At 33.2% G+C, this 27,986-nt stretch overlaps 2 protein-coding genes across 2 annotated transcripts; one reads left to right on the top strand and one right to left on the bottom strand.

Moving 5' to 3' along the window:
- The first annotated feature begins 64 nt into the window (after positions 1 to 64).
- Positions 65 to 25,098, top strand: LOC148622766 (protein FAM193A-like). The gene is made up of 20 exons (XM_088572939.1): positions 65 to 368; positions 2,544 to 2,706; positions 3,119 to 3,165; positions 6,628 to 6,717; positions 7,704 to 7,828; positions 8,526 to 8,684; positions 9,540 to 9,750; positions 10,583 to 10,707; positions 11,584 to 11,731; positions 12,465 to 12,580; positions 13,199 to 13,294; positions 13,937 to 14,173; positions 14,592 to 14,907; positions 15,484 to 16,710; positions 18,263 to 18,334; positions 20,069 to 20,251; positions 20,983 to 21,990; positions 22,425 to 22,494; positions 22,960 to 23,044; positions 23,510 to 25,098. Exons 1-20 carry the CDS (start codon positions 213 to 215, stop codon positions 23,610 to 23,612), a joined length of 4,737 nt encoding a protein of 1,578 aa, XP_088429065.1. The 5' UTR covers positions 65 to 212; the 3' UTR covers positions 23,613 to 25,098.
- Positions 24,514 to 27,479, bottom strand: LOC148622765 (uncharacterized). The gene has a single exon (XM_088572941.1). The coding sequence runs from the start codon at positions 27,428 to 27,430 to the stop codon at positions 26,267 to 26,269; it is 1,164 nt and encodes a 387-aa protein (XP_088429067.1). The 5' UTR covers positions 27,431 to 27,479; the 3' UTR covers positions 24,514 to 26,266.
- Between the last annotated feature and the right edge of the window lie 507 nt (positions 27,480 to 27,986).

Genomic DNA, 27,986 nt, shown 5'->3' with positions numbered 1-27,986 from the left:
ATCTATGTATGGGCTGTGTCCGAGGATAACCTCCCCTTGTCCTTATACGGAAAAGACGAAATGCATTGTGGGATAGTTGCCCGATATTCGCCATGTTGAATTTGATAGACGGACACCCGTCAAAATACTTTCACATGTTTTGCTAGTCTGATTACAGAAAACACATTTTAAGGCTACTTCACTGTAGTTAGATACCCGAAAGTACTATAAAAATGAGTGCTGCCGATGATAAGAAAGCGAAGCGGCGAAAAATCAAGAAAAGTCCTGTTGCCAAGAATCCCCTACGGTCGTCGACTTGTCAAAATGGAACGGAAGCGAAGCTGTCAAATTCTCCTACAGATATTCTCTCACCAGCTATAGACAGTGAGGTAGTTATACTCAAGTCGTTTGATGCATTTAGCGAATACTCAGTGTCGATCATATATAACTTTGAAAAGTACTGTCTGGTGTCAAAATATTTGTGGAATGTCTCTGGTGGTTGCCAATGAAAATGCAGAATCTGGACATACACTATTTTACATTTTTGTTTTTGGCCTTGTGTACAACAAGAATGGTTGTTTCTACCCATATGAAATATACAATTGAATTTTCAAGGAGCTTTGATATCAGACCATGTACCAGTGACCTAAGTTATTTCCAATATTTTACCTCTCTAAATTTGTTGTTCACAGGCACTTAATTATTACACTATATGTATATATTTATTTATGTTAAAAATGTATACCATGCCTTGAAACTTTTGATAAATCAAGTTGAAATGAAGCAAGTTCAGGATTACAAAAAGTTCTGTTTTTTTACTTGATTATTCACATATAAAGTGTACATTGTACAGTTGTCTAATACCCCTACTTTTACTGCAGGCCATGCTTATCGACCAATGTCCTGCTTCAAATTTTCCCCATTAAGTACCAAAACCACATATCGACATCTGTCAACAAAAGTCTGGGATTAATCCATTTAACCCCAGGTAACATTGCTTAGTTGCATGTGATCTACATATACATGTGCAGGGTTTGAAATTAGCAAGGGCCCATTAGCCAATGGCCTCTGGAACTTGGTGTGTGCTATTGACTTTTCTACAGTGATTGTTAAGAACTGTACTTAGTGGCTACCAAAATTGTAGGTTAAAACCCTGATGTTTACATGCTTAACCTTTTGATCAATAGCATCATGGTAACTGATTTCACACTAATGAGCTAAATAGGATGACTTGTTTTTACAATTTTAGTTGTATTTTCAACAAAACTGGTCAGTCATTAAAATATCACTGAATATAAATTGCACATTTGAGATGATCACAATTTTATTTTTATGTAGTTACACAACTTCGTATCATTACTAATATCGACAGGAGCCTCATAAATGATGAATAATTTTTACAATGAATTGATACAACTATTTCATAGTTAGTTGACAAAGATCTTTCAAGTTCAAATCTGTGGCAGATATACATTTCCTCTCTTACCTCTCTTACCTATAAACACACCACAAAATCACTGAACAATGTAGAATCTCCCACATTAAAATGTCAATATTTTAAGTGAAAATTACTATACTTTCTGTGAAAAAATACTAAATAATAGAATTTTGACATAAAAAGTTTACTTTTACCTCCCATATGAGACAGTATCTTTGGTGGAGAATCTCCCACATCAGATGTTCTTTTAGGACATTTTTAAACAAATTTGACAGATTTGGAATGTTTCACTAGGAAAGACAGCATTAATTTTGAGAACTGAGAGGTAAACTAAGGCATACAATTTTTAATTAACAAAATATAAAACACTGATTCTTCGGTGAATCCACTTGTCTCACAGGAAACACTGAGTTGAGTCCTGTAAACTTCAATATTTATAGTTCAGTAATCTCCTCAGGGTCATATAGCATCACATTGCCCTGATGCTTTATTTTGTGCAAGGATGCTATACAAAAAGAACTTTCCATAGGGTCCGATACAAATGTGATGCTATATTGAAATTCAGGGGTTACCAGGATGCTTTCTGTAATTCTTAGGGAGAACACTGTTGTTCAGGTAACTTTCAGCAATCATTGAAGTAACATTACTGAAAGTAATGTACAACATGTGAAGAGAAAAGAGTTTAAGAACATAACCCATGTTACCTAAATCCTGTTTTGTATTATTATTGCCACCTTATGAAACCCCTGCTTTAATGAAATTGAACATACATAATGTAGATGTACATTGTACTTCAGAAAATGTTAGATGTTATGTACGAAGGTACAACAAGATGTTCACAAACGTGGTTGTGAAACTCCATTTTTGTAAAGTTACCCTATAATTGATATATTTACTACATGTGCCTATAAAAAAGAAACAAAAAGGCATCTGAAAGCTGAACATTCATCTCATAACCTATGTTACATATAATTTGTGTCTATGGATATACTCCGATTACTAGTCATAGGAGAAGTCTTGCGGATACTTGGACATGTTTCTTACATGTACAGTTGTGTGTTTAAAACAAATTATAGACTTAGTAATCAAAAAGTAATTTTGGTTCTTTTTTTTTTTCAAAATTTAGACCTTGAAAAGACTTGAAAAGTTGATGGATGCAAGTGATGATGCTGAATCTCTTGAACTGCTTTCCTTGTCAAGGGGACCTAATCCATATCTGGACAAAGAGAGATGCCTTCTTTGTGGCTGTGAAAGACAGGATCCACCAGAAGCTGCAGCATTGAAAATAGGTAAGTGTAACATACTGTTAATGCTTTTAATATTCAAGTCTACATAAAGGACAATTTAATTTTTTGAATTGACAAAAGCACCCGGCTAGTGCATTTTTAAATGCATTGACCTTTCCCTGAAATCTCATCTCTGATATTTACTAATTTCTTGATGTATTAGTTGTATATCCTACATAAATTGAATTAATGAAAAAACTATTAGAATAAGTTGATTTTTGATATTCCAGCTGACATGTTTAAAATCTGTTAGAAGTCAATTATACCATCTTGATTCTTAATTTTGTTGTTATTAGAAGCATGTGATTGTTTATGGCTATTTCTTTATATGAAATATCTTGATAGGCACCTACATGTACTCCCATCTACTTGCAATCCTTGCCAAAGTTGATGTTTTTATTACAATTTTTTACAGACAATGATAATGAAAAGAAGTCTACAGAAACTAATATTTTAACTCAGGTATCTATCTTGTATAAATTTTTCTATAGCATCTGTGGGTCACTAGGTCTTAAAATTAAGCAGGATTCTCCATGAGCTGTTTTAGCATGGCTGACTGCCATGGTTAAATGTTGTCCACCATGATTAACTCTTACCATCATCGATCAGCCTGAAATTATTTTATGTCTGAAACCTATCAATTACAGACTCAGATCATATAAATCAATTAATCATGACAAGCCTCGTGCAGGTCCGGGTGTCAAAAGAATAGGCCTGTAGCAGCGCTAAGTTTGTTGTAAAAGGCAACTGAATAGTGCTCAGAACCCTAGCTGGGGTCTAGGACGCTCTGCCCACAGAGCAAATGGGGTGTGTGCCCCAGGTGGTGGAATGGGGTACCCCTGGCGTGTTACATGCTGGGGTTGTCAGGCTATAATACGGAAAACCTGGCCGCAAACCATAGTGGTGCACCACGTTGGGAAAGATGTTACGTTCCTTGCATGTTAAAGAACCCTACTGTGGTTATCCCGGAGTAGGAACCATAGGAGTTCGCCACAGGAGGCTAAATTGCCCAACCCTACCCACCTCTCCCTATTTTCCAGTGGTAATCAAAATTTGTCCACCCCATTATCCTTGTGTCCCATCCCATTTTGCATTTCATCATCATTTCATGTTCATTTTATCATCCACTTCATGTTCATCGCCTGAATATAGCTGACATATTGCTGCTCGGGCGTTAAACCCCAACAATCAATCAGAATCATTAATCATGACAAATTAAGGGCTGAAGCCAATTTGAAGATAATTATGACATTGCCAATAAGATTCTTAATTAGTTAACCCAACAAATTAATTTTAAGGGAAGTGTCAATAAGATGAATATATTTAAAGTGAGCCAATCAAAACTGACTATTGTCAAAGGTAACTCAACCTTCGCCAAATGTGTGTGACTATTTTTAAATGGAAAGTTGAATGAAGGTTGAATATTAAAGCAGTTTTTAAATAAAGAAACTGATTTACCTATCAAGGAACATATAAAACCCACAAAACAATGTTTATTCCATATGATACTTGCTAAAACACTTTGAATTGTTTACACTGCCATGCTCTTCCCTTGATGGGTATCTTCCTCCAATTTCAGTGTTCATTCCAGAAAATTGCAACAGGGGGCCAGAGGCGGCCCCCTTGATAGCAAAACAGGGGGTCAATGTGGCAGTATTTTAAGGGGTCATTTTTGAACAGGAAAGATTCAACCAACAAATAAGTTAACCTCAAGTTTGTATACACTTTATAGTTTCATTTTAGGTGAAATCAATGAAAAGAAATACTATGCACACCACCTGCAGTTTCATTAAATCGTTTTTGAACTTTTGTTTTTCATATTTTCTTTGAAACAGTCAAGGCCATTGGCGCTTTTAAATGACGGACACGGAACTGAAAAAAAATCTGGAAATTCAGAGATCAATCTACGGAATATTGTGTGCCCGCTGGCCCCACATGCCTCGCTTGTTGTGCGCCATGCATAAAATATCTGTGCCAATGGGGTAAGGGTGCTGTCTGGAATGAACACTGAAAATTCCCAAAGTCGAATACAGTAAAGAAAAGTAGGATAAAGAAAAATGAGTCCTGATTTCATGACTAGATGAGGTTTCTGTCATGAATGAACTTCTTATTAATAACCCTTCCCATGTCAACTTCTTTGCGTAATGCAAATGTATGTTTGTTTAACACTTACATGTATATGTTGGTTTCATTGTAATTTGCAATTGACACTATTTGTGGGAACATATTTTTTTTTAGCCTGAGTTATTTATGTACATGATATTTTTTAATGCTGAAAATTGAAAGTTACAATGACTTGAAAAAAGAATTCATTTATGAAATAAATATCATATTCTAACAAAATTCAAAAATAATAAAATGGAAATTGTTTTATCTTGAATGCATCCGCATCAGCTATTATTGTGCCATAAAATTTTCATCCATGAAGAACTCCAGGTATCAGAATGAACACATGGCTCACTCTCTGGTTGGAGAAATTTTCATAGAGGTGCGTGTCCTTTCACTTAGAAAATAAGTTGCTGAAGAATGTATGATAAGGTTGAATGAGACAATGGTAAATCTTTCTGTCTGTACTATCTAACTTAATTATACCAAGGTAAAGTTTTTTCTTCCTTAGGCCTGATCATAGGTCCACAGCTCTAGAGAAATTAAAATCACTGGTACATGTAGGTGTGGTCATTGTGTTGATATCATTAAAAAGTTATTTATAATTTATTCACAAGAACTTACACAGTCCGATGTCGTTTTTTTGTGTCATTAAACAATATTTTAGAGCTTTTGTTAGTTGATCCATCACCCTTTCAAAAAAGTTAAGCAAATTGGATTTCTCTTCTGTGTCAGATAAATGCAGAGATTGTGAAGACATTGTTGTATAAATTCAAGATTGTCTTCCCCCCTCTCCAATCTTTCTCAAATTTCATTCATTAAAAAACCAGTAGAAATCATTCAGCTTATTTGATTCCTATTGATTTTGCTGAGGGTGATAATCACAAATTTGACCAATCAGAAATTTGTTTACCCACGCGTTTCACTCCCTGACACATTAACCCCCTGGAAATTACCAGTCAAAACATTGTTTTACCATTAGAAAAAACACAAGCGCCAATCATATTGATTTATGACAGGTATAGGTGATTAATAAGCAAGAGTAATTGGGAAATACATCGCTGATTTGCAATGTGTGATGCAAGTGTATACACATGGCGCTCATATTGAATTTATAGAGCAAGGAAAGTAACATGGAGAACCCTGGATGTTCAAACAAAACTTTGCTATTAGTGACTGGATTGCTTTGAAATTGTGTAACAAGGTATCATACCATTAAAGGAAGAATGGGAAGATTTTGGGGGTAAATACTTTGAACTGTTTCGGAATAAGGGGCCTAAAAGGGGCATGAAACAAGCATTTTTCTTATGTTTGGACAGTAACCTAAATAAAAATGGATGGATCTCATATAAATTTTACTACAAGGTGCCATACCACCAAAGGAAGACTGGGATTGATATTTTTTTTTTTTATTTTATTTCTGGATAATTTTTTTTAGTAAAAGGGAGTGCATTGCTTTGAAATTGTACCAAAATTGCCATTCTCCAAAAGAGAGGATTTGACTTTTTAGGAGTAAGCCAAGGGGCCAAAAAAATGACTGTTTCAATTCTAATCAAAATTCAAAGCTGTACCAAGTAAGAAAGGTTTGTCCATACTTGCCCCAACTGTTCAGGGTTTGACCACTGCTGTCATATTAATCAGCACCCTTCAAAGTATTTTAAAATATTTCATAGTAAATTTATATTATGTAGTAATACTGTAGCAGGTAAAAAATTCTGCCTAGAGCCAATGCTGTTGGGTATTCATGTGATCTTTGAATTTATTGTGATATAACTGCCTTTAGTAAGATTCTGTATTGGTACCTGTATCTTCTTGCAGCTTCCATTATGGGTTTGTCCTGAGTGTAGAAAGTCAACGGATCAAGAGATGGATTTGAAGAAGATGAATCCAAATGTTTCAGGATTTATGGTATGCAGGGTGCAGCAGGAAATTTATTAACTTTTCTGCATATTTTTCAAACTCTTGTGCACTGTAGATTAAGATTTTGTAACATCTTTCACTGAAGTTAGTCATTTGTTTTGACAAATCAGTGGACTGCAGATTGGATTGGAGTTATAAATGAATTTGACATTACGAGACAAAAACTTTTGATCAGAGGAATAAACCATGCTTTTATTCTAAATAGGATTTTTTTCCTTGTTTCATTACATTAGAATCAACTGTCAACCAGCAAACATGTCCCTTTTATTGAGTAGGTACAATAACCCGACACCTTTTCCATCAGACAATACCAATTTAAAAGGCACTTATTTGAATTTATTTTGTGTAATGGGTTTGGAAAAAATATGTGAGACTACAAAAAATTGCAGTCAGATTATGTTATGATGTTGTTGTGGTCATTTTTGTTAATTTTTTTGCTTCCTTTTGATCACTTAAGACATAGTGAACCAAAGGTCATAAAGTGGCAAGATATTATCTCATACCTTCCGAAACTGTATTTAAAAAAATCCATCTGATTTTAATGATTTTTATCATTAATTTCCTCTTTACATGGGCTTTTAGAAGTATGATAGCAAATTTAGTCTTTCATTAGCTGTTTTTGAGATATTAGGGTACAATGTTAATCATGAAAGCACATAAAGAGCAGAACTTTTTACTTCATTTCATTTACAAATTATTATACAATATTGTATTCAAACCAGTTGTTGTACCTCTAATGAACTGTAAGCCCCATGTTAAAGTTTGTCAAAAACTAATATTGTGTCCACACTTGCCTCAAGTGAACTGAGTTGGACTGGCTGTGGTCAAATCATGCTGGGCTCAGCGAAAGCGTTTTATATACAGGTATTTTTTAACTGAAATGACATTTCAAATTTCCTTTGAAGTTATAGGAAGTGAATAACAAGAGTCATTCATCACTTTTTGAAACTTTTATGATGAAATACTTATTTTAGGACCCAGATTTACCACCAGAGCCTTCATCTCCACCATTCTTACCTGATGCTGCTTTACGTTTAGGGACACCTCCAAATACCACAAATGGTGGAATGTGTTCCTGTGACGCCTGTGTTGAAATGAGGTACTAGTTCAAGGAACTTTTGTTTTCATTTATTGCTGATACCTTCATATATCTTGAATAGTGGTGTAAATATTAGTTTTGAATTGATATAAATTAATCATATTTGTCTAATGTTAATTGCTGATTAATTGTAAGGTATTGGGATATGACCTTCCAAAATGAATACAATAAATGTACCAAGAAAAAAATGTTCCTTAAATCCTAACGATAATCTGTTAAGTCAGATGAATTGACTTCAATGAGTCAACCTGGAATCATATGATGTGTTATGGTGGCAGAAATCATATCCAGAAATTTCCAGCCTTTCATTCTCTTAATTTAATTGTAAAAAGTTAATGAGTGTTAGATAGCCATGGAGTTACCTGATTTATGTAATGGCAATTTCTACCAGAAATAGATTTTAAGAATGAAGTTAGTCATTTTGGATTTTTTAATTACAATTTTTTATTGTTCAAGTTTTTTTGTAAACACATACATGTGTATCAGTAAAGAAAACTAATATAATTTATTAACTGAAATGTCCTCTGAAAATTGGCTTCAACTTGGCAATGATGATACCAGAAATAGGAACAAGTCCCTCAGTTACTTTACAAATGACCACAAAATTAAACACCAACGAAAACGTATTTTGCTTTAAACTAAAAAATAAATAACACCCCAGTGAATTGATGTTTTAGTTGTTAATTACTGTTCACAGAGAAATAGAGGCACAGCATGATTTGGAAACACAGGAGTTACAGAACTGTTGGACAGAATTAAGGAAATTAGTTCGAGTGATGTATGGTCGTCGAGAGGAAGATATTACTCCTGAAAATGATGTCCCAACAGAAGAAGAAGCAAGAGATTTAGTTGACAGGTAGTGATTGCATCCAGGGTGATTTTCAACTTTCTAATTATGCACAGACAATTGCATGAACAAGATATGTAATGGCAAGGAAAAGTGAAATAGATCAGTGTTTATTTTAGCCCTGGAACATATTTTCCTGATGTTGCATACTGAAGAAATGTCTGGAAACCTAGATTTCAAGATCTTGATATGAAAATCAAGTTTTTTCTTTAGTTTTCTGAAAGAACTGGCTATGTAAATAAAAAATGTTGGTGGTTGCAAAACAAGAAAGATTTCAAATGTAATGGATAGATGTTTATCTGTAGTAAATGTATAATGATGATAAAATATTTAAAAAGTAGGTCTAAAAGCTAGAAAGTGCAATTCTCTGTATATAGAACAAGTGAAACAACATATCATTGGAAATACAAGTTTAAATGATGAAATATAATCATCAAATTACCTCCTTATTCATTTTTCATTTCGATGTATATCTGTACATGATGTGGTATAGGGCATGCTATGTTAGTATTGGTAAATTTTGATAATCCTTGTTTTCAGTAAATGACCCCTTGATACATGTATGTATCCAAAGGGACCTTTAGGGTTCTAATGCAAATTTCTGGAATTAACACTTAAGGCTTGAAATAGTATAGTTAACTTTATGAATAACTTTATTAATACTTCTATGAAAAGTGTCAGCTGTACACTAAAATGGAAAAGAAAATCTTTAAGATAAAAAGTGCAAATAATTTATATTTTACATCTGTAGGTGATGTATTTAATTCATTAAAACCTGGCATAATAGTTGTATCTCCTTTGTGGTTAAAAATATTGTTGAGCTAGTAAAGTACGCCTGTTTAAAAAAAGTGTATTTTATTGCAGGCTATGCACAAGGGATCCACATCAGTTGTTTTTGAGATTAGAGTCCCAAGTTAGAGAGTTTGTTATTGAGATGAAGGTGAAACTATTGAAGCAATTAAATTCTGGTTACAAAACTCCTCCAGAAGCTAAAGCTTTTATATCTCTGTTGTTAGATGAGTATTTCCATCTGTGTAATGTTTCCAGAAAGATGTCAGAAATATTGACCAAACTGGTAAGTTAAATACTGAATAAGTGAAGCAAAACTGATATTTTTTTGCCTCAGGAATTGGGAGTATATAGGATTCTCATGTCTATTTATCCATCACACTTCCAGGTGATAATTAAATGGTCCACTCACTTAAATCTATGATATATTGACTGTAAGTTATATGTAGCACTCATTACAAGTTTGAATAGTAGTATTATTACTGTCTGAGAGTTATTCCCTGTTATGACTGAAGGGATACTGATTATTTTTCTGAATGTTTCTAGTTAAGGAGATGATTTATAGTATGCTAGTGTGTGATGAGTTACAGATCAAGTTAGGTTGAATTTAGCATCAGTGATTGTAAATGAGGTGATATTCCTTTTATTCAGTAAACTTCATGTGATTAACATGTAATAGTCAATTTTTTCTGAATGCTTGTAGTTATTGAGATGGTTTTTGGTATATGATTATATCATTTAAACTAAAAAGAGTTTTGGTCCACTTCAAATAATTTTTGGTGATCTTAGAAATTTGGGAAGTTCAGCTGCTACTTTGCATGTCTTATTTTTAAATTATAAGCCTTTAACTTTTAAAATTATTTTAAAATAATTTTTTTTCTATCTTTTTACTGATTTTTTTTTTATCAGGTTATTTTTTCCACAGTCAAATTAATTCTGGTTTGATGGTTTTGAAAACAGTTTTGGTTGTTTTAGTTCCAATTTAGTGCTGGTGAGGCACTGTTGATTGCTGTTTGCAATACATTTATAATCTTGTTCATTAAACTAATAAGTTCCTGCTTGGTCTTCTACACATTTAAATATGAATTACAAACATGTTTAAGTTTTGCAATTTTCAGAAAACAGAACACCTTGCTAAGTTTAATGTGACATGGGAGTTACACAACAAACATTTATTCCAGTCCATAGCTTATACTGAACCTTCCATACAAAGCAGTCTTCATCTTATTATCACACAACTAAGGTAAACATATTTCAATTTTTCTATTTTAGCATTAGTGAATTAACTGTCTCTAACCAGATGCTGTTAATTATTATATTAGTGATCAGTGAATGAGCAGGTTCCCTGTTCAGTAATATGTAAAAAAATTCTCACTATTTTTAATAAAAATACATAAATTGTATGTATGAATTATCCTATGCTACATGGACCTTTGCAAATGACAAAAATGTATTGAAGCAAATTGAACTGCAATTTTGCTTCATATTTTAAACACAGATGCTTCTTTGTTAATAGATCAGTAAAATCTTTAATATCTTTCATATATCTGTTAGCTTTTTATGAATACCAAATATTTATGTAGTCGACACAAAACATTAGCTTTTGTTATACAACTGCAAAAAATTTTGGCAATATACTGGTATGGCGCTGTTGTCGTTCTTAGATACTTTCTGACCACTAAAAGAAAAGTTGGTATTGATACTGACAAATGGTTTTGGATTAAGTGACCTTAAATACAACCAGTAACAAGCATTTCATAGTAGAATTCGTCAAAAGCATATGTTTGTCCATGTCTCAACAAGAACTTTTTAGTATATGGATCTCTTTTAAATTATATCACAGGGTGCCATACGTATGGATTGGTTTTGGAGGTTACAGTTAGAACCAATTATAAATTAAGGGTCAAAAGGGTGCCACTTCGATTCTGATCAAGTTCTTATCCTTTGTGAAAAGTCAAATTGCAATCAACATTCAAAGCTTGTATCAAGCTTAAACGGTACATCCTTACTAGACCCAAATGTTCAGGGTTTGACCTCTGCAGTCCTATCAAGCTGTGTCTTGTGAAGCATTTTATTGCCAATTGAGTATTTGTATTTTGATAACTATAATCTCTTTCAGAATGGGTGCTGCATCTAAAGAATCATACAATGAAGACACATACCCAAATCTGTTACATCGATATTTGAAGTTTGATGATGAAATGTCTGTTGTTTCTGTTGTTTGGAGAGATAGTCAACAGTTAATTGAACAGTATAATGAGGAACAGGTAAAATGATCACAGCTTATTTCTTCTCATTTTTTTAAGTTGTTGATGATCTGTCTACTTAACAGTTGAAGGTACATCAGTAATTAACTCCCTTAATATTGTAAAAGTTGAAAAAATGTTACTTGCTGAACAAAAGTGTTCTGTCTATATTTTCAGATAATGTGCACTGTACAATTGGGTCATAATCATGGATAAAAAAGCTGTATTTCTTCAATTTTACATAAACCTGGAAGTAAATTACCAATTTGAAATGAAATAAAAGAGTCTGCAAATACATGTGTATGTAGACCCAAGTAATATAATGATATTCCATTTCCTTAGCAGTTGTGTTTATTTTTGCATAATTTAAGATAATTTATGGGTCTGCGTTAGTGCAGGCATGGCAAAATAAAAACAATGATCTAATTTCTTGTTTAACATTTGAGTTTTCTAACTACAGTCATTACTCAACAAGAACTTACTAAAATACGTAATATGGTAGTGTCGATATACTACTTTAAATCCTTGACAGATATGCAGATTTATAACCTCTATTGCCATGTTCAGAAATTCTGATTAAATGAGCAAAAAATACTTGTGAGTGTACATTTTCCTTGACATAATAGTGAATACAAAATTAATGTACATTGTACCAGTATTATTTCTGTCTTAATTGAGATGTAAGTTGTCAATGTTGATTTAATAAACAAACTTGTTGTCTTGGCAGCATTTTAAACAGGGAAACTTTTTTTAGGCTGCCTTAAAATTAAAACAAAAAATGTTGAAAGAAGATTGGGAGTTCTTCAAAGCTCAGAGAACAATTTTAGAACAGCAAGTGGCCAAGAATAATGAACCTTTACCTACACATAAGTAAGTATAACATTTCAGTATGATACTTTGTAGTCCAACTTCTGTCCTCCAACTTGATAGACCATTAACATTTTGCTCATTTGACTGATTTTAATCTTGACAGGAATGATATGCAAAATATCCCCTGAAACCACAATCACCATTTGTTTGTAACATTTATAGGGAACAATAACAGTTACTGATTGAGTCTTAATTTTTGTTTAATTAGATAATTGTGTCTCCCCTACTTTGGTGGAGACACATTTTTTTTGTCCTGTCCATTTGTCTGTCAGTCACACTTTTGTAAGCATTAAATTTTCATGAAACTTTGTAGGTAGTAAGGACATAATATGTGCATATTACCAGGAATTAATGATTCACTTAATTTTGTGTGAGTTTGAACTTTGGAACAGGGGAGACATGATTTTGAAGGCATTAACAAACTTTAATTCTGAATTATTAACCTTTCAGTTTAAATTTTCCAGCCAGTAAGAGAAATATATTGCTTAGTCAACTGTATTGTATTTGATCTGAAATGATTACCATAGGTCAAAATGAACGAGCTGTAAGTTGTTTTATTCCAAGTAGATCATGTTTATCACATACTAAAATGCCAGTGCTTCATTTTGATTATTTTAGTTTTGAACAGCAGTTCACAGAAACAATGAGGATGATGTTGCAAGGTACCAAACCAAGTCAAGAGGAATGTCACTGTCCTCGGTGTAATCGTAAAAGGTATTTGAAGTTAGAAATAGTTTTCGCTTCTTGATAAGAGAAGAAGTAAAACAATTCATAGTTATTAGAAAAATAAAGGAAGAAACAATTTAGATGCAGTAACTGCTGTAGATCAAGTCAAATGTTCATGTTAAGTACAAAGTTAAAATAATTATCTTACATTTGACATCTTGTAAAGTAAAGCTTTGTAGTAAATTGTTTATTCTAAGGATCTGATTATCTCAGATTTTGTTCACTCTTCGTTTATCCCAATAAGTAGTTAATTGTCTTCTGATGTATTAAAAATATTGCTTCTTACATGGTAACAAAGGGAGTATCAGGGTTATACAACAAAGAGATTTTAAAGACAGGATTTTGACATTAGAACTATTTTTTTCCAATACATGAGGTTTTTTCTGTGACATATTCACCATATCCATTCTTGTTGTTTTTCGTGATCATGACTTTTCAGCAACCTTTGAAGTATAATGTTTCTTCACCTGTACCATATTGTTACTGAAAACCGAGTCATATTCAGAAACCTATGATCTATTCATTGAAACTACTCCTACATAATAGAAACTACACTTTCTAAGACTTTAACAGCAGGCTGAATGAAGTCTGTATTTAGAACATATATTTGTAATTACTGTAATTTTGTAGATGTCCATGTGATGAGTGTACTATAACACATATGATAACCTGTGGTATTATTAACCCTGAAGCCTTAGAAGCCACAGAAAATTCCAGTCACATAAACTTTCTCCATGACCCTAATCGATACAGAATAGATGTCAGTCCTCCTTCCATGTCTAGTACCACATCCAGTAGTGGGTCTTCTAGTCCTATTATGGTTGACCATGAACGCCTTACATTACCTTTTGATGAAACAGGAGACAGGTTTGTATATTTCATAAATTTCCATTTTCAATTCATTTTTCTGTGGTCTTCATTTAGTCATTATTATACAGCCAGCATTGAACATTTTGTTAGAACCAAAACATCAAGATTGGTAATTTGATCAAATGTCAAAAGTCAGAATATGCAGATTAACTAATACCATAACATACTCAAACAATTAATTGGAATAAAACAGACAAGATTGATAGTAAATGATACAAATTAGACCCAATAAAGGTTTTCTTAGACACCTGTAAAGTTATTTATTGTATTAATGGTAGAATGTCATGAATGTTTTTCTTCTTCAATGTCTGTTAAATGATTTTTAGTTGTCCCATTTAAATGGAACTATTTTCTCATCCTTTTAGAATAGATTCTGTTGACAAAATGGTTCTGTAGAAGTAAACTTATCTTGTAGGAATGTTGAAGAAATTCCTGAAGAAATTGAAGGAAATAGTCAGTCAGATGTAGATGACGATGATGACGACGAAGATGATGATTATGATGATGACGATGATGATGATGATGATGATGATGATGAAGATGATGGTGACAATGAAGAGGAGGATATTGATCCAGAAGAAAGAGTAAATGATAATGATAAACCTAATGAAACTCAGATTCTTGATTTGACGTCATCATGGCTCAATGATGATGAGGGTGCAGATGAGCTCATCAGTTCAGAGAAATGTGATTGTTATCACTGTGTTTCTCAAGCCAAAGCTGAACAAATGGTAAAATATTAAAATAAACCTGTTAGCCCCTATGATTTTGGTGTAGATTATACAAATGTTTACCCCTTTTTTATTAATTTGGTATCATTCCTACATTTTGTGTTGAAAAATTAAAAAAAAATCAGGAGTAATAACTTTCACCAGCTTTGTTTTTTTATTGTTATAATTGGGTATAGAAAGTATTTATCAATCAGATCAGCCAGAAAAGATACTGTATTTGTACAATTATGAAGATGTCTAGAACATGATTAAGGCATGTCAAACCATTTCATAATAATAAATGTTTCTTCAAGATCCACAAAGTATCAAATACATGTTGCCTGTTGTGAATTCTAGATAAATCAGATGAATTCTATTACGATAAACAGAAGTAGATGTACTGGGATTTCAGCATGGGTTTCCTTTCATCTATATAACAGAGCTTTAGTTTTAAGTTCTCTATCTTGAATTCAGAAAACAGTTCAACCACTTATCTTCTTTCTGTCTTTTTTTACTGAATATTTTACTATCGTGTATTTAAGAGGGGTATCTTAATAAGTTAGCAATACCTCACAATTCTTTTCTTCCGTTCTTCAGATTAAAGTGGAGGAGAACCAGTGTCAGTGCTACGTATGTTTACGTCAGCAAGGAAAAGCTGTCTCTACATCTTTACCTCAGCAAGTTACACCAACATCTCAACCTGGAGAACTCCATTTGTATCCTCACATACATGGTTCTGCTGGACTGCATGGCTTCCCAAACCGTTCACATGTCAGACCACTATTACAACCACAACTTTATGACCTTCACATGCCACTCAGGCAGCCTAAACCTCTTATTCAGTCCTCTAAAGTTCCACTGAAACTAGACTTTGATTCACCTGATGGAATTCATGAACATATTTACCATGCCTATGGTGACTGGGATAATACATATGATTCACGGATGATGTTGTCCAATTTACCCAAGTATGGTCATGGTCTTGGAAGTGAGTTGCTTCCAGCAGCTCCCCTAACTACCAATTATACCACTAATTTTCTGACTGAACCATTTTCTGTGTCCACTCAAACAGGAATGGATACAGTATTGACATCAACTTCACCTACCATTAGTTCTTTCAGAACGTCTACCAGCGTTCATACATCTTTAGCCACAACTCAAGCCATTAGTGACCACACAGCCAGTATTAATAACAATCACATTGCTACTTCAAGTGTGCCAAGTAATACACAGGCAATTACAAGCACAAGTTGTAGCAAGAGTAGCATTACTCCTCCATGTACTAGGCCAGTACCCCTTGGTGGGAACATTCCCCAACAAAAACCTGCAGTTCTTTCTGATAAACTTGCTGCTCAAGCAACTCAGCCTAGAAAGCGGCACAATAATGGAAGTACAGCAAATAAAAACAATACAGTTAATCATTCCAATGGTGGAATATCAGACAAGGTAACTCAGGACTTCATACAGACTGCAGCCAGAAACATCCGTGAAGGTGCCAAAGAAGGAATGCAGATGATAAGACAGTTTGCGAACAGTCTAAATGCCAATGTTAGCACTCACACATGTAGTCATAATTGTAGGAACGCTCAAAATGTTCAGCCATCAAATGAGGCTCCTACTGGTTGTCGTAATGCTCCACCTCCTGTAAACAATGTAAGTGTAGGAACATCTACAGGATGTATGGAGCCAGACTGTGAAGGTCATTGTGATGAAAATGGAGATGGAATTGATGATAGCTGCTCAGAGCAAAGCTCAACTAACTCAAGTCAGAAAGATGGCAAATACTGTGATTGTTGCTATTGTGAATTCTTTGGACATGGCAATGTAAGTTTTTAATTCAACTATTTAATTTTTTTATGGCCATCAAAAAGGGTCATATAAGGGTTTACAAATATTCATGTTGCCCTATGGAACTTAATTTAAAAAAAAAAAACAGGAATGGTCAAGATTAAACATTCAATGCCATATTTTGAAGAAAGAATTACTTCAGACTTCACTTGCATGTTATAACTGTTTGAAGGCCTCTACATTTTATGTTGAAATATCTATTTTCTTTCTGTGTTATTGTTATTGCATGGTCACTCTAAAAAGAGGTGGTTTTTACTAATTTTCTTTTCATAGTCATTGCACATTTCTTTAAAATAATGGGGTGGTTTTTTTTCACATCTACAGTATGCTTGACTTTCTCTGAACTTAAATGATCTTCCAGGTGGTGATAATTCGACTTCCTTTCTAAGGCACTGAATTTTAACTCTAAAAAAAGGTGTTTTTTTTTGTTTGTTTGTTTTTTTTTTGTGTTGCATCATATGATATTTCCTTATTTTAATTGCTTCAAACTCTACAAGAGTTGTCTTAAGATCTATTTATTTTTTAGTGAAAATGCTAAATTGTACACATTTATTTTAAGGTTAATATATTTTTTGCATTCATTGTATTCAAGTTGGTTCTTTTGTTCTTTTTGTTGTGAAAACTGGTCATTTTAAATTACATGAATTCATGACTCCTCGAAAAATTGCGTTTTGACAACGTAACTGATTCTTTCATGTATTCTGTGAAGGTGTACGAACGACTTAGCTGGACAGACGTTGCAATGTCTAGATCACAAAATGCCAGATGTCCACCATATCAGAAAGCTGAATCTTACTTGTTACCTGGCACAGGACTGTCCCTGACATTACGTGAAAAGAACATGAAATTAACCAAAATAACAGTACAAAAAGACAAAAGTAAATGAGCAACTAGGACTCCACTAAAAACTGAGAACATGGACCAGTAATTGGCTCTTGTCCTGATCTTTTATGATAAATTAATTCTGAGCAAAAAGAAGAGTAAAATACAAACGTTGAAACATTCAATTTGATGGTCCTTACTTTCCATAAACAACACAGGGACTTCAAAGACTAGAAACATCAAAACGGCCCACCCAATTTTCACGAAACTGTTGTTAGATGGTATACCAATAAGTAATAAAGGGCGTTTGTACTTACATATTAAAACTTCATATTTCCAATCAATTTCATCTCTGTTGAAGGTGAAAGACATCCAACTACACGCTTCTCTGAACTTTTTGACAAGCACTTTGTTATTCCTGGCTTCATTTGGAGATATTCTGACAGGCTTACCTAACAATGATATATAGTACTAAGTTTTTTTTCAATGAGTTGTAGCAGTTGTTTGCTCCCAGATGGGTAAGGATGTATCATGCACTCATGATGCAGCTGTTTATGGATATGTTAAATTTCACATTGTGTTAGTTTTAAGTGCTTTCTTTTTGGGAATGGGGCTGAAATTCTGACCCAAAATAAGGGTTGCAAAATCACTGTCTTAATGTTTTCTTAATGATTTACGTATAACACTTTCAATCTTTTTGTTGTAGCCTCCTCAGACTCCCACTAGTAAGAACTATGCTGAGATGAGGGACAGATTAAGACTACGACTGAAAAAGAAAGTAAGTACATACAGGAGAGCGTTTGGTTCATATGGAACAGCCTTGAAAGTGAAGTATATCAAATCAATATGGATATAGCATTTTATTTGGTAAAATGTATGCATACTTAGGTAAAAAAACCTTTATAGCAGTTCCATGAGTTCAAATTAGTGACAGACTGAGGCCTTGGACCTTTCATACTTAGGGCTATTCCATATAAAAGTGTGTCCTAGGGCAAAATACACATGATATTAAGGGGTACCACCAACACATTAAAATTAAATGCAATACATTTATCAGAAAAATTCTACTTTTGCCCTTTTTTCTGGTGAAAAAAAAACTGCTATAAATGAAATAACAGTTCATATAATTTCACATGTCTAAATAACAAGGTTATTAAATGGTAGAAAGAAATATATCCTTTTGTTTGTAAAATGTAATGAAGGTATCATTACCATTGTAGGTTGATATTTGGTTGATATATAGTGATAAAAGTGTTAACATTCAAACTGTGCTGCCATTCCAATAATCCATGTACATGTAAATGTGTATCATGTGGAATATTGGACTTATCTTTGAGACAGAAAGCATAGGACTGTATGGTTATTTTGTTGTGTATTCACTGAAAAAAAAAAAGATTTGAAACACACTGCAACTTTCTGTACAAAGTGAATACAGTACATTCCAACCGCCCCATACATTTTATACCCCCACTCAACCAGTTGGTGGTATATTGGAATCACCTTGTTGGTCTATCATTCCACCTTTCAAAATTTCATCACAATAATCTTGGTACCCAATGGATTGAATGATTTCAATTATCAGCTTTCCATTTTTCACTATGTGTAATAATGAAAAATTTCATTTTATAAATCTTTCGTCCCAATTGATGAGTTGATTTCAAATTTGGTGTGTGGCTTTATATAGATGGTGCAGAAGACAATAAGTTGTAAGCAATTTTGGGTGCTGTCCAATATCAACTTCTGTATGAGTGGGGGTATACCTTGCACAACAACATGTGCAAATTGATGTTTTCCTTGAACATCTTTGGATGTTGTAATAAGTTTCAAGTGTTGTTATTTTGGTAACTCAGAGCAATTTTTTCTCAACTTCAACGAAGCTTTGAAGAACAAAAGAGAGCTATATTTTTAAGTTGAATGTCAATCTCACATACTAATGACTTCTAGAATGATACACTTCTAAATCTACAAACATTCATTCAAATTCATTACTACTTATGTATTGAAAGTAATTGATGTATTTAATTTTTGACAGATGTCATTGTCTGATTATTGATATTTAAATGATTAATTAAATCAGTGATGGATATTCCTCTTTTAATTACCAGTTTACCTGTTGATTAAAGGTCACTGCCAAACACAACTCGAACTGAGCACTAGTTAATTGTCAAGGTTAATAGAAGATAAAATGTTTGTTAGGGCTGATCCAGTGTTATTAGACCAGGAAGATTCATTATGTTAGGACAGATCACAATGTCAATAATACCCCACCTAAAAATGGTGATGCCCAAGGATTTCAAGCTGACACTCTGGAGATGGCATCTTCAAAATAATTATACATTGAACTTTCATATGGTAGAGGTATATATGTATTGATTTACTTTCTGTTTATAAGTGTATACTTGCAGTATAGTTTAAGTTGACACATTTATGACTAAATAATCTCAATGTCCTTTTTTGTTGTTCAGTCATTCCTCTATTCATAATTTTAAACTTTTTTAATTTATTAAAATAGAGTGAGACGAAGCACAAAGAGACCTGTTCTCTGTCCAGCAACCATAAAGTGAAGGAGCCAGTAGAAGAAAAACAGGAACTAGATGAACTATTGCATTTTATCAATGGAACTGATACTAGAAAAGAAGAAGAGAAAGTACTCAGTGCTAAAGCTGCTAAACGTGCTAGACAGAAACAAAGGAAGGTATGTCGATTTTAAAAGCTCCCAGGATCTTGTGATGTATTGTTTCAAAATATCAATGTTAAAGCTTTTGTATTTGTATGTATTTGTATTGTTACACTGCTCCTAGAGTTATCTCCTCATTCTGTAAACTCACAACAGACCAGAGAAAGTTGTAAGATAAAAATTTCATTTTTATGGCTTTTGTAATACTGTGAAAGTACTTCAATTCATGGATACTAATTTTCGTGGATTAGGGAAGTAACACAAGTTCGTGGATTCTTTACTTCACGGTTTTTGAGGTTTTCAGTATACACATCAATGGACATCTCCTTTTCATTGGAAACCAAATTTTGTGGTTTGGCTTACCCACAAAAACCATGAAAATTGGTACTCCACAAAAATAGTACTTTCATAGTATTTGATGAAGGGACAGCTGTATCTTTATATAAATTTTATTTCTTAACTGTGTTTCCGAATTTGGAAATTAAGGGTAATAGCAAAGTCATTTTTCAAGTTATTCTTGAAAATGAATAGTAAATTCAGATAAACATTAAACGAGCCAAAACTATAAAGCAAGATGGTTTTGGGTATCCCAATGCATAAGTGTGTAAACTGAAATGAACATATTACTAGTTATTTTTATGTTTGGTTAATTACTTGTGAACTTAGACTTTTTAGGTTATGAACAAAAAATGTTGAAGTGTTCTAGCTAAAGTTGTAATTACTGGTTCATGATATGGGTTTATTTGTAGGCAGAAGAGAAAGCTCGAATAGAAGCTGAAAGATTGGAGCAAGAGAGACTGGAAAGAGAGAAGGAACTTGCCAAAAACTTAATAAATGCTGCAAAAAAAGAGGAAAGCAAAAATGAAAAAAGAAAGAGAAAGAAAAAGAAGCAACAAAGTGAAGATATGAAGCAGGAGGAGATGAAGAATAGCTGTGATAAAAAAGAAGATCCAAACTTAGTCCGAGTACCTCCACAAGGAAGGGAAGATGTGGACAATAGTCATAAAAACAATATTAAACTTCAGGTGAAATTGTCTGAAGCTCCCCTCAAATCATCCTCAAAAACAACTGCTGAGGTGCAGAGAACAGTCAACATTGTTCGAACAGAGACTGTGAAACCTGGAAAGGTAATTGTTGATACCCAACAGAAAACTGGAAAAATTGTTGTTGAACCACGACAAACAGTCAAAACTGGTAAAGTTATTGTTGAGACTCAACAAAATGCAAAAGCTGGAAAAGTGATTATTGATTCCCATCCAACTGTAAGAACTGGGAAAATAATAGTTGAACCTATACATACAAATGGTAAAGTCAATCTAAAAGATATAAAGAAACCTGACATTTTGAAGTCTGTCCCAGTCAGTTCTCGACAAGTTGTAGATGTTAGTAATCCATCAGCTAATTGTGGTGCCAAACATGTTCAAGAACAAATTCATCAGCCTAAAACTGCTGGCAAAAGAAAAGATCTTAAGAACGAGAAAGACATTGAAACATCAGAAAAGGGAATTGAAAATGGTGACTTGAAGCAGAGAAAGGGAAAGCCAGTTCAAAACAACAATGATATAGTCCTAAACAAGAATATTATCCAGTTAAATGGGAACAATAACAGTAAAACATCAAAAAAAATTTGTACTCCATCACAGCCTGTCAAATCTAGTCAGCCAATATCTCCTGCTACCTTGCCACCTCCGTCTCCAAAGAAAACAGACACACAGAAAATTTCTGCAAAGGGTAGTAACTCACCACCACAAGACCAGGTTTGTTATTGTTCTAGCATTCATGATATCTGTGTTGCTTCAACTTAAGCTAATTGCTCTTGAAGTAAATACAATAAAAGTAAAGTTGACAAATAGCACATCAGTATAAGAATGATTTTATATATACAATGTTTATACAAATTTACATACTGCATGCATTGTTGATTTCAAACAAATGTTTTTAATATAAAAAAGAAAGATTAGATTTCTTGAAAGAGCTTGTTCTTACAAACAAAATGTAGCTGGTAAATAATAAGAATAAATAAAAAAAAAACAAAACTGAAGAGGTTGTCATTTTATAGATAAGAAGTATTTTATTTCAATTTAAACCAAGGCATTATACCTTTGTGGTCCTATAAAACTGTGCAATGTGAAACATTTTATTTAATCAAGTTAAACTAACTATAATGTCTATCATAATCAACTTTGTTTAGCAAACTAAGGGAGGGAAGAAAGGGAAGAACAAGAAGAAGAACAGAAACAGTGAAGATCTCAGTGTTATTGGTAGGTTTCTTATGACAAAGAGCTTGTTATGAAAGGTGGTGGTCATCATATAAATATAAAATGTAACAAATAGTGCTGTGTTATGCATAATTTGATGAGAAAAATATTTTGGCAAGTATATAATGGTGATGCAAGTCCAGACATGTTATGGATGCTTTTTGTATTCTACCATGAATGTATAATTTGAGGCAAAATGGAGTACCAAAAATTAAATCAGCCTCGCTGCTGAAATTAATATTTTCGTAAGCCTTAATCATACTTGTATTTATATATATATGAAAATTTTGCTCATTATATATTTTATTATAGTGTATTAACATCTTCATCGGTATCGTTGTACAATCCTTTAGACTTATACAAGTTTTTTGTTTGTGCTGCATCGTCATGACTCGACGATCAGATACCCATTAAGTTTGCTGGTTTGCAGATTCCTTTAGACTTTTTATATATGCATTGTAATTTCAGATGAGATCTTCTTGCCAAAGTCTGAATCAGACCTTGAAAATGGAGAGTTAGATGAAACAGAAAAAGAACTTGAAGCCTTCAAAAGGTAATGTATCAGATATTAAATCATTAATTATTTGGTAATGTTTGGTGTGAAAATTCATCCGTTTCATAGGTCTAAAAAAAAAAAATCTGGTTGAATAAATTCATTTCCATACCTACATTCAACTATACAAATTGATTGGAAAAGATGAAATCAGAAGTATTTGTACGTCATTAAATTTCCCATAAACAAGAGTATTCATGTAGATCTTATATGCAACAAGAGTAGCTTTTTATGAATTTTGAAATAATTTAAAGAAATTTTACTTTGTTAAAACTGGTTTAAATCTCTAAACAAAAACATTCTTTTAGGTTGTTGGATTAATTAGAAGATCATATTCCTGTGAAATCAGCATACTGTGATTTGCCTTCAATAATTCAAACATGATGTATTGCAGTATATGTAAGAATGGAAAAAAAAACAATAGTAATATTTTGAAATAAAGTATAATTAGTTTTGTTTTTTCAGATTTTGTTTGGATTATACACCAGTCACCCGAGAGAAGTTACAAGTCAATATGAACATCAAAGATATCTTTGTCAAGAAGAAGTCTGGACTTAGTTGTTCTTAGTTTCTCTTAGTTTTATTATTTTACTCTGTGTCTTCTCAGCACTTTGTCCTGGTTTTGCCTTTTTTTATGGTCAGTGCATTGTTCATCAGTGTAACAAAGTTTTTATAAGGAATTCTCATTATCAAGAGAAATGAAGAAATCCAAAAAATAACTTTACCTGAAGTATTAAGATAAATATTTTTACATACAATCTTTTTATAAAAAGAAGGATGGATTTCAAAAATCTGGTTCTGTGACTGTCAGGTTCTACTATGCACTGGGTATTTATCTTACAGACATCTACCTGAGGGTCAAAGTGCTGAGAGGGCTTTACTTTTAACTTAAATATTTTGGATAGCAATATAAAAATATACTTGGTTATGTGGTTCCAAAGTCTTTAACCCAAATTTTTATGCAGAATATTAGTTTTAACAGATCTGTAAACATCAGATATAAGTTTGACTTTGTTTTCTCTGTTAGATTTATCTGTGACATATGAGCACACCTATCTGCTGCTTTCTATGCAAATTTCTGGTATACTTGTTGCTGATATTGATTAGTGCATGTAATGTTTGCCAGCAGTGTAGCTTTGCTTCAATCTACCAAAACTTAATACACTTGTCTGTTTGATACTTTACATTAAAAAATCATCCCTTGATTATACTAGTATTGCATATCTAACATTGTTATTGCAATAGAATTATTTAAGTTACATGCAGATCTGTTGCCATCAGAAATACCTTAAAAGATCACTTGCATGTGAAATGGTAGAAGTATAATGGTAAAGCATTGTATTGTTAACAATATCTGAGTGTGTAATAGAGTGGTCCTTCCTTGTTTGTTTGGTGAGTTAACATTTTCATCATTTTGATTATTACAAAGAGTTGTTACTAATATATTGTTACATGTGTTATTTTATATCTTTTATTTATTCTTTTTTCCAAAGTGAACGAACTTATGATGAAAATGTGATTCACCAATGTTGGTTCTGAGCATGTTATTTAGTAACAGTTATGTAAGGTAGAAATATATACATGTAGTCTCCTATTTAAACCTCTATGCAAATTGTTCACTGCAACTGCTTGTTAATGTTTTAATGTCTGCTAATTTAATATGTACTGTGCTTATTTTAATTTATTTTCTGATGTTCAGGAACATTTTAAGAGGCCAAATAATGCATGGGCATTATGGTGTAAAATTGACTTGTATTCTGAAGGCTGATTCAGAAGTTCATACAATCTTTATACTGCAATGAACTTCTGTCTCCTCCTCAGACAATGACTTGAGGAGGAGGTGACGTTCAGTTTGTTATAATATGTAGTGAATGAAGCTTTTATTGAATGTGATGAAATCTTCCCCTGTTATCACTGCTGTGTCACTGAGTCTTTTATGTGTGTCTGTTTTAACTTTGTGGACAAATGATAGTTTGTTTGGAAAAGTGTTGGAATGTGTTTGATGTTTAACATGTCGGTGTTAAATTGAATAAATGAAATATCACACTGAAAAACTTCTTGCATTCTGACAAGCCCACCTACTTACATCACTGCTATGGCTTGGCTAAAAGCAGGAAAACCATAAAACAAATTCAAGCTGCAGATGGTGTTAAGTCCTTGTTATTGTCTTTGTACTGCAATATAGGGTAAATATTATGTTTTTAAACCACTGAACAGCTATTTAAACGGATGGATGCATTATCCTGGAGTCTTAAAAAATGTAATGCTAATAAGATGTCACAATAAAAAAAAATGAACCTAAACACTGATATAACCATGATTTTTTCAAGTCAGTGCACATTCATTGTTTTGATTTTTAGTATAAACAAGAAAAAGAATGATGATCTGAGGCAGGGAATACCTTGGACAGTATTTGAAATCATAAAAAAAAATGTCCAATTTTGTAGATTAGCCAGTAGACATTTCAAGAGGACATGCTTTTAAAATAACAGTATGAACAAAATCTACACATTAAGAGCTATTTGTCATTATTACTAAAACGATTACTGTCAGACCCTCAAGCGAAATAAGTAAAAGTCAATATTGTATGTCAAAAATTGCAGCTGGATAGTGCTGGATGATATTGAGAATTGTGAATCAATATTTATTTTTTTACAAAGCAAAAAAGCGTTCGTATTGTGGTATAAGTGTATAGATCTTAATGAAATTATACCACTAAAGGAAGGCTTATTTTGTGGGTTGTGGCTTGAACCGTCTATGAATTTGAGACTGAAAAGAAGCGTATTCCGGATTATAACGATTATAAATAGATCTCCTTGATAATGTACTACAAGTTGCCATACCACAAAAGTCTGGGTTTTTACTTGAACCGTATATGAATTAGGTGTCAGAAATGGGTCACTTGATTCTTTCTAAATTCTTATCCTGTATCAAATTCTAATCGCAATTAAAGTTCAGATCTGTACAAAATGTATCAGTCTGGAATGGGTATCCATACTTGCCCCAACTGTTCAGGGTAGGACCCCTGCGGTCGTATTAAGCAGCACCTTGCGACGAATTCAATCCATTTTATGACATCCATTTAAAGATGAGAAAAAAAATGTCATTTTTACTATTAGGTAAGACTTATGCCTGATCCGCTTTTCAAAGATCTGTATTGGATGTTTTATTAAAATGTTGAAAAAAATGATTCAAATTGCAATAAATATTAAGCAGAATGAATCATAATTCTTCTTTTTGGATTGGATCTGATTTCCCGTACTCTTCTTCAATTGCTCGTAAAATATCCTTTATACTTATACTAAAATGTTTCCTTAACATGTCAATAACTTTGTTTGCATCTCTACCAAACTTTTCATCTTTGATCGCCTTTTCGTAGAATATTATAGTCTGATCAGCGGCTTCATAAAATGATGTAGAATTCCAGCCAAGAATGTTCCTTGCCTTCTGTGTATCGACTGGACCCACTGTAACAGAAGGATAGAAGTAACTATAGTCAGATCTTTCGTCCAGCATGACATTGATGTAGTCCTTTCCAAGTCGTCCTCTGATGTGGGATAAAACTTGGTAAAGAGTTTTGACCTCTGGGAAAGCAAGGTTATAAGCCGCACTGTACACATTTTCTGGTAAATATAAGGCTTTCGTGATAATGTTAGCTACGTCTTTGACATATACAAAACTAAGCGGTTTATAAAATAATCTTTTGGGAATAGTGATCTGAGATGGTAAATGGTTCGAGAGTTTGATCCAGAGCTGATAAAACCACCACCTAAACGTGCTGTCTCTAGGCCCAATCACGTCTGGTAGTCGTAAAATTAAATAAGGAATACCAGAATGCATCAATACTTCCTCCCCCTCCAACTTATCATTTCCATAACCATCTTTCTGGCTATATTCTCTACGTTTTTGTGGGTCAACAGGACGTACAGCATCACTCTCTAATGAAAACCCCGTGTGATTTTTCTCAGTGCACACGTCATACACAGAATCTGTACTTATGTAAATATATTTACCAAACTGTTTGTGAAATGTTCTAAGGGCATCTATTATCTGGTGTGCATAATACGCACTAAAGTCTATTATGAAATTAAAATAGAGACTACCGTCTTCCTGGTCCATTAGCGATCGTATACCTTTACATTTCTTTAACGTCTCCATTCTGTCACAACTAATATGACGAACGGATGGTTTCACTCTTTCTTCAGAATCCCAACGCCAGTTGCCACGATTTATTATTGTCACCTCATGGTTCTCTGACAGGAGTTTTTCTACAGTTTCAGCTCCTATAAATCCGTTACCACCGAAAACTAAAACATTTAAACTATCTCCTGTTATTAGTTGGATGTTTAACAATAATATTGCCATGGATGCAGTTACCACATCCATTGTTTTTATTCGTCTGCAGGTGTATGAGTTATACACGAGTTACCAAAGCTGCACACGTATACACAGTTGTAGCATGCTTTGATTAGGAGCAGAAGATGTTATAAATAGACACTTATTGTTGTTTTTTTGTTTTTGTTTTTATAAAAAGAGTCTTGAATAGCTCAATACGTCTTTTATTTCCATATGTTGACCTTTGGTGAACAGAATTCGAAGATTCTGGGAGAATACTAATTTGCACTGATTCCTTCCCAATCACTCTATTGTTTGAACAACGTTTCATAGTTTTTCTTTCCTCTTTCGTCTACCCCGGACTTTGCTGCTTGTGAGCAGCTCGGCGGGTGTTTCTAGAAGAAAAAAAAACAGAAGGTGCACCTGGTCCATGCTCCCAGTTTTTAATGGAGCCCGAGCTGTTCATTTACTTTTGTTGCTTTGTACGTATTAGTTTGGTTATTTCATGTTCATTATTGTGTGTCTGTTTTCCATGTCTGCTCTTTTTTCCTGGATTACATTCTTATGATTTCCTCTAGAATCTTAGTCCCCTTAAGTGCTCTTTTCT

This window comes from Perna viridis, chromosome 3 (genome assembly GCF_037379345.1).
Source record: "Perna viridis isolate PV_CMFRI_1.1 ecotype Kerala chromosome 3, ASM3737934v1, whole genome shotgun sequence".
In the NCBI taxonomy this organism is placed as follows: domain Eukaryota; kingdom Metazoa; phylum Mollusca; class Bivalvia; order Mytilida; family Mytilidae; genus Perna; species Perna viridis.
Note: the sequence above shows the minus strand (reverse complement) of the source record. Positions and strands in the feature narration are given on the sequence as shown.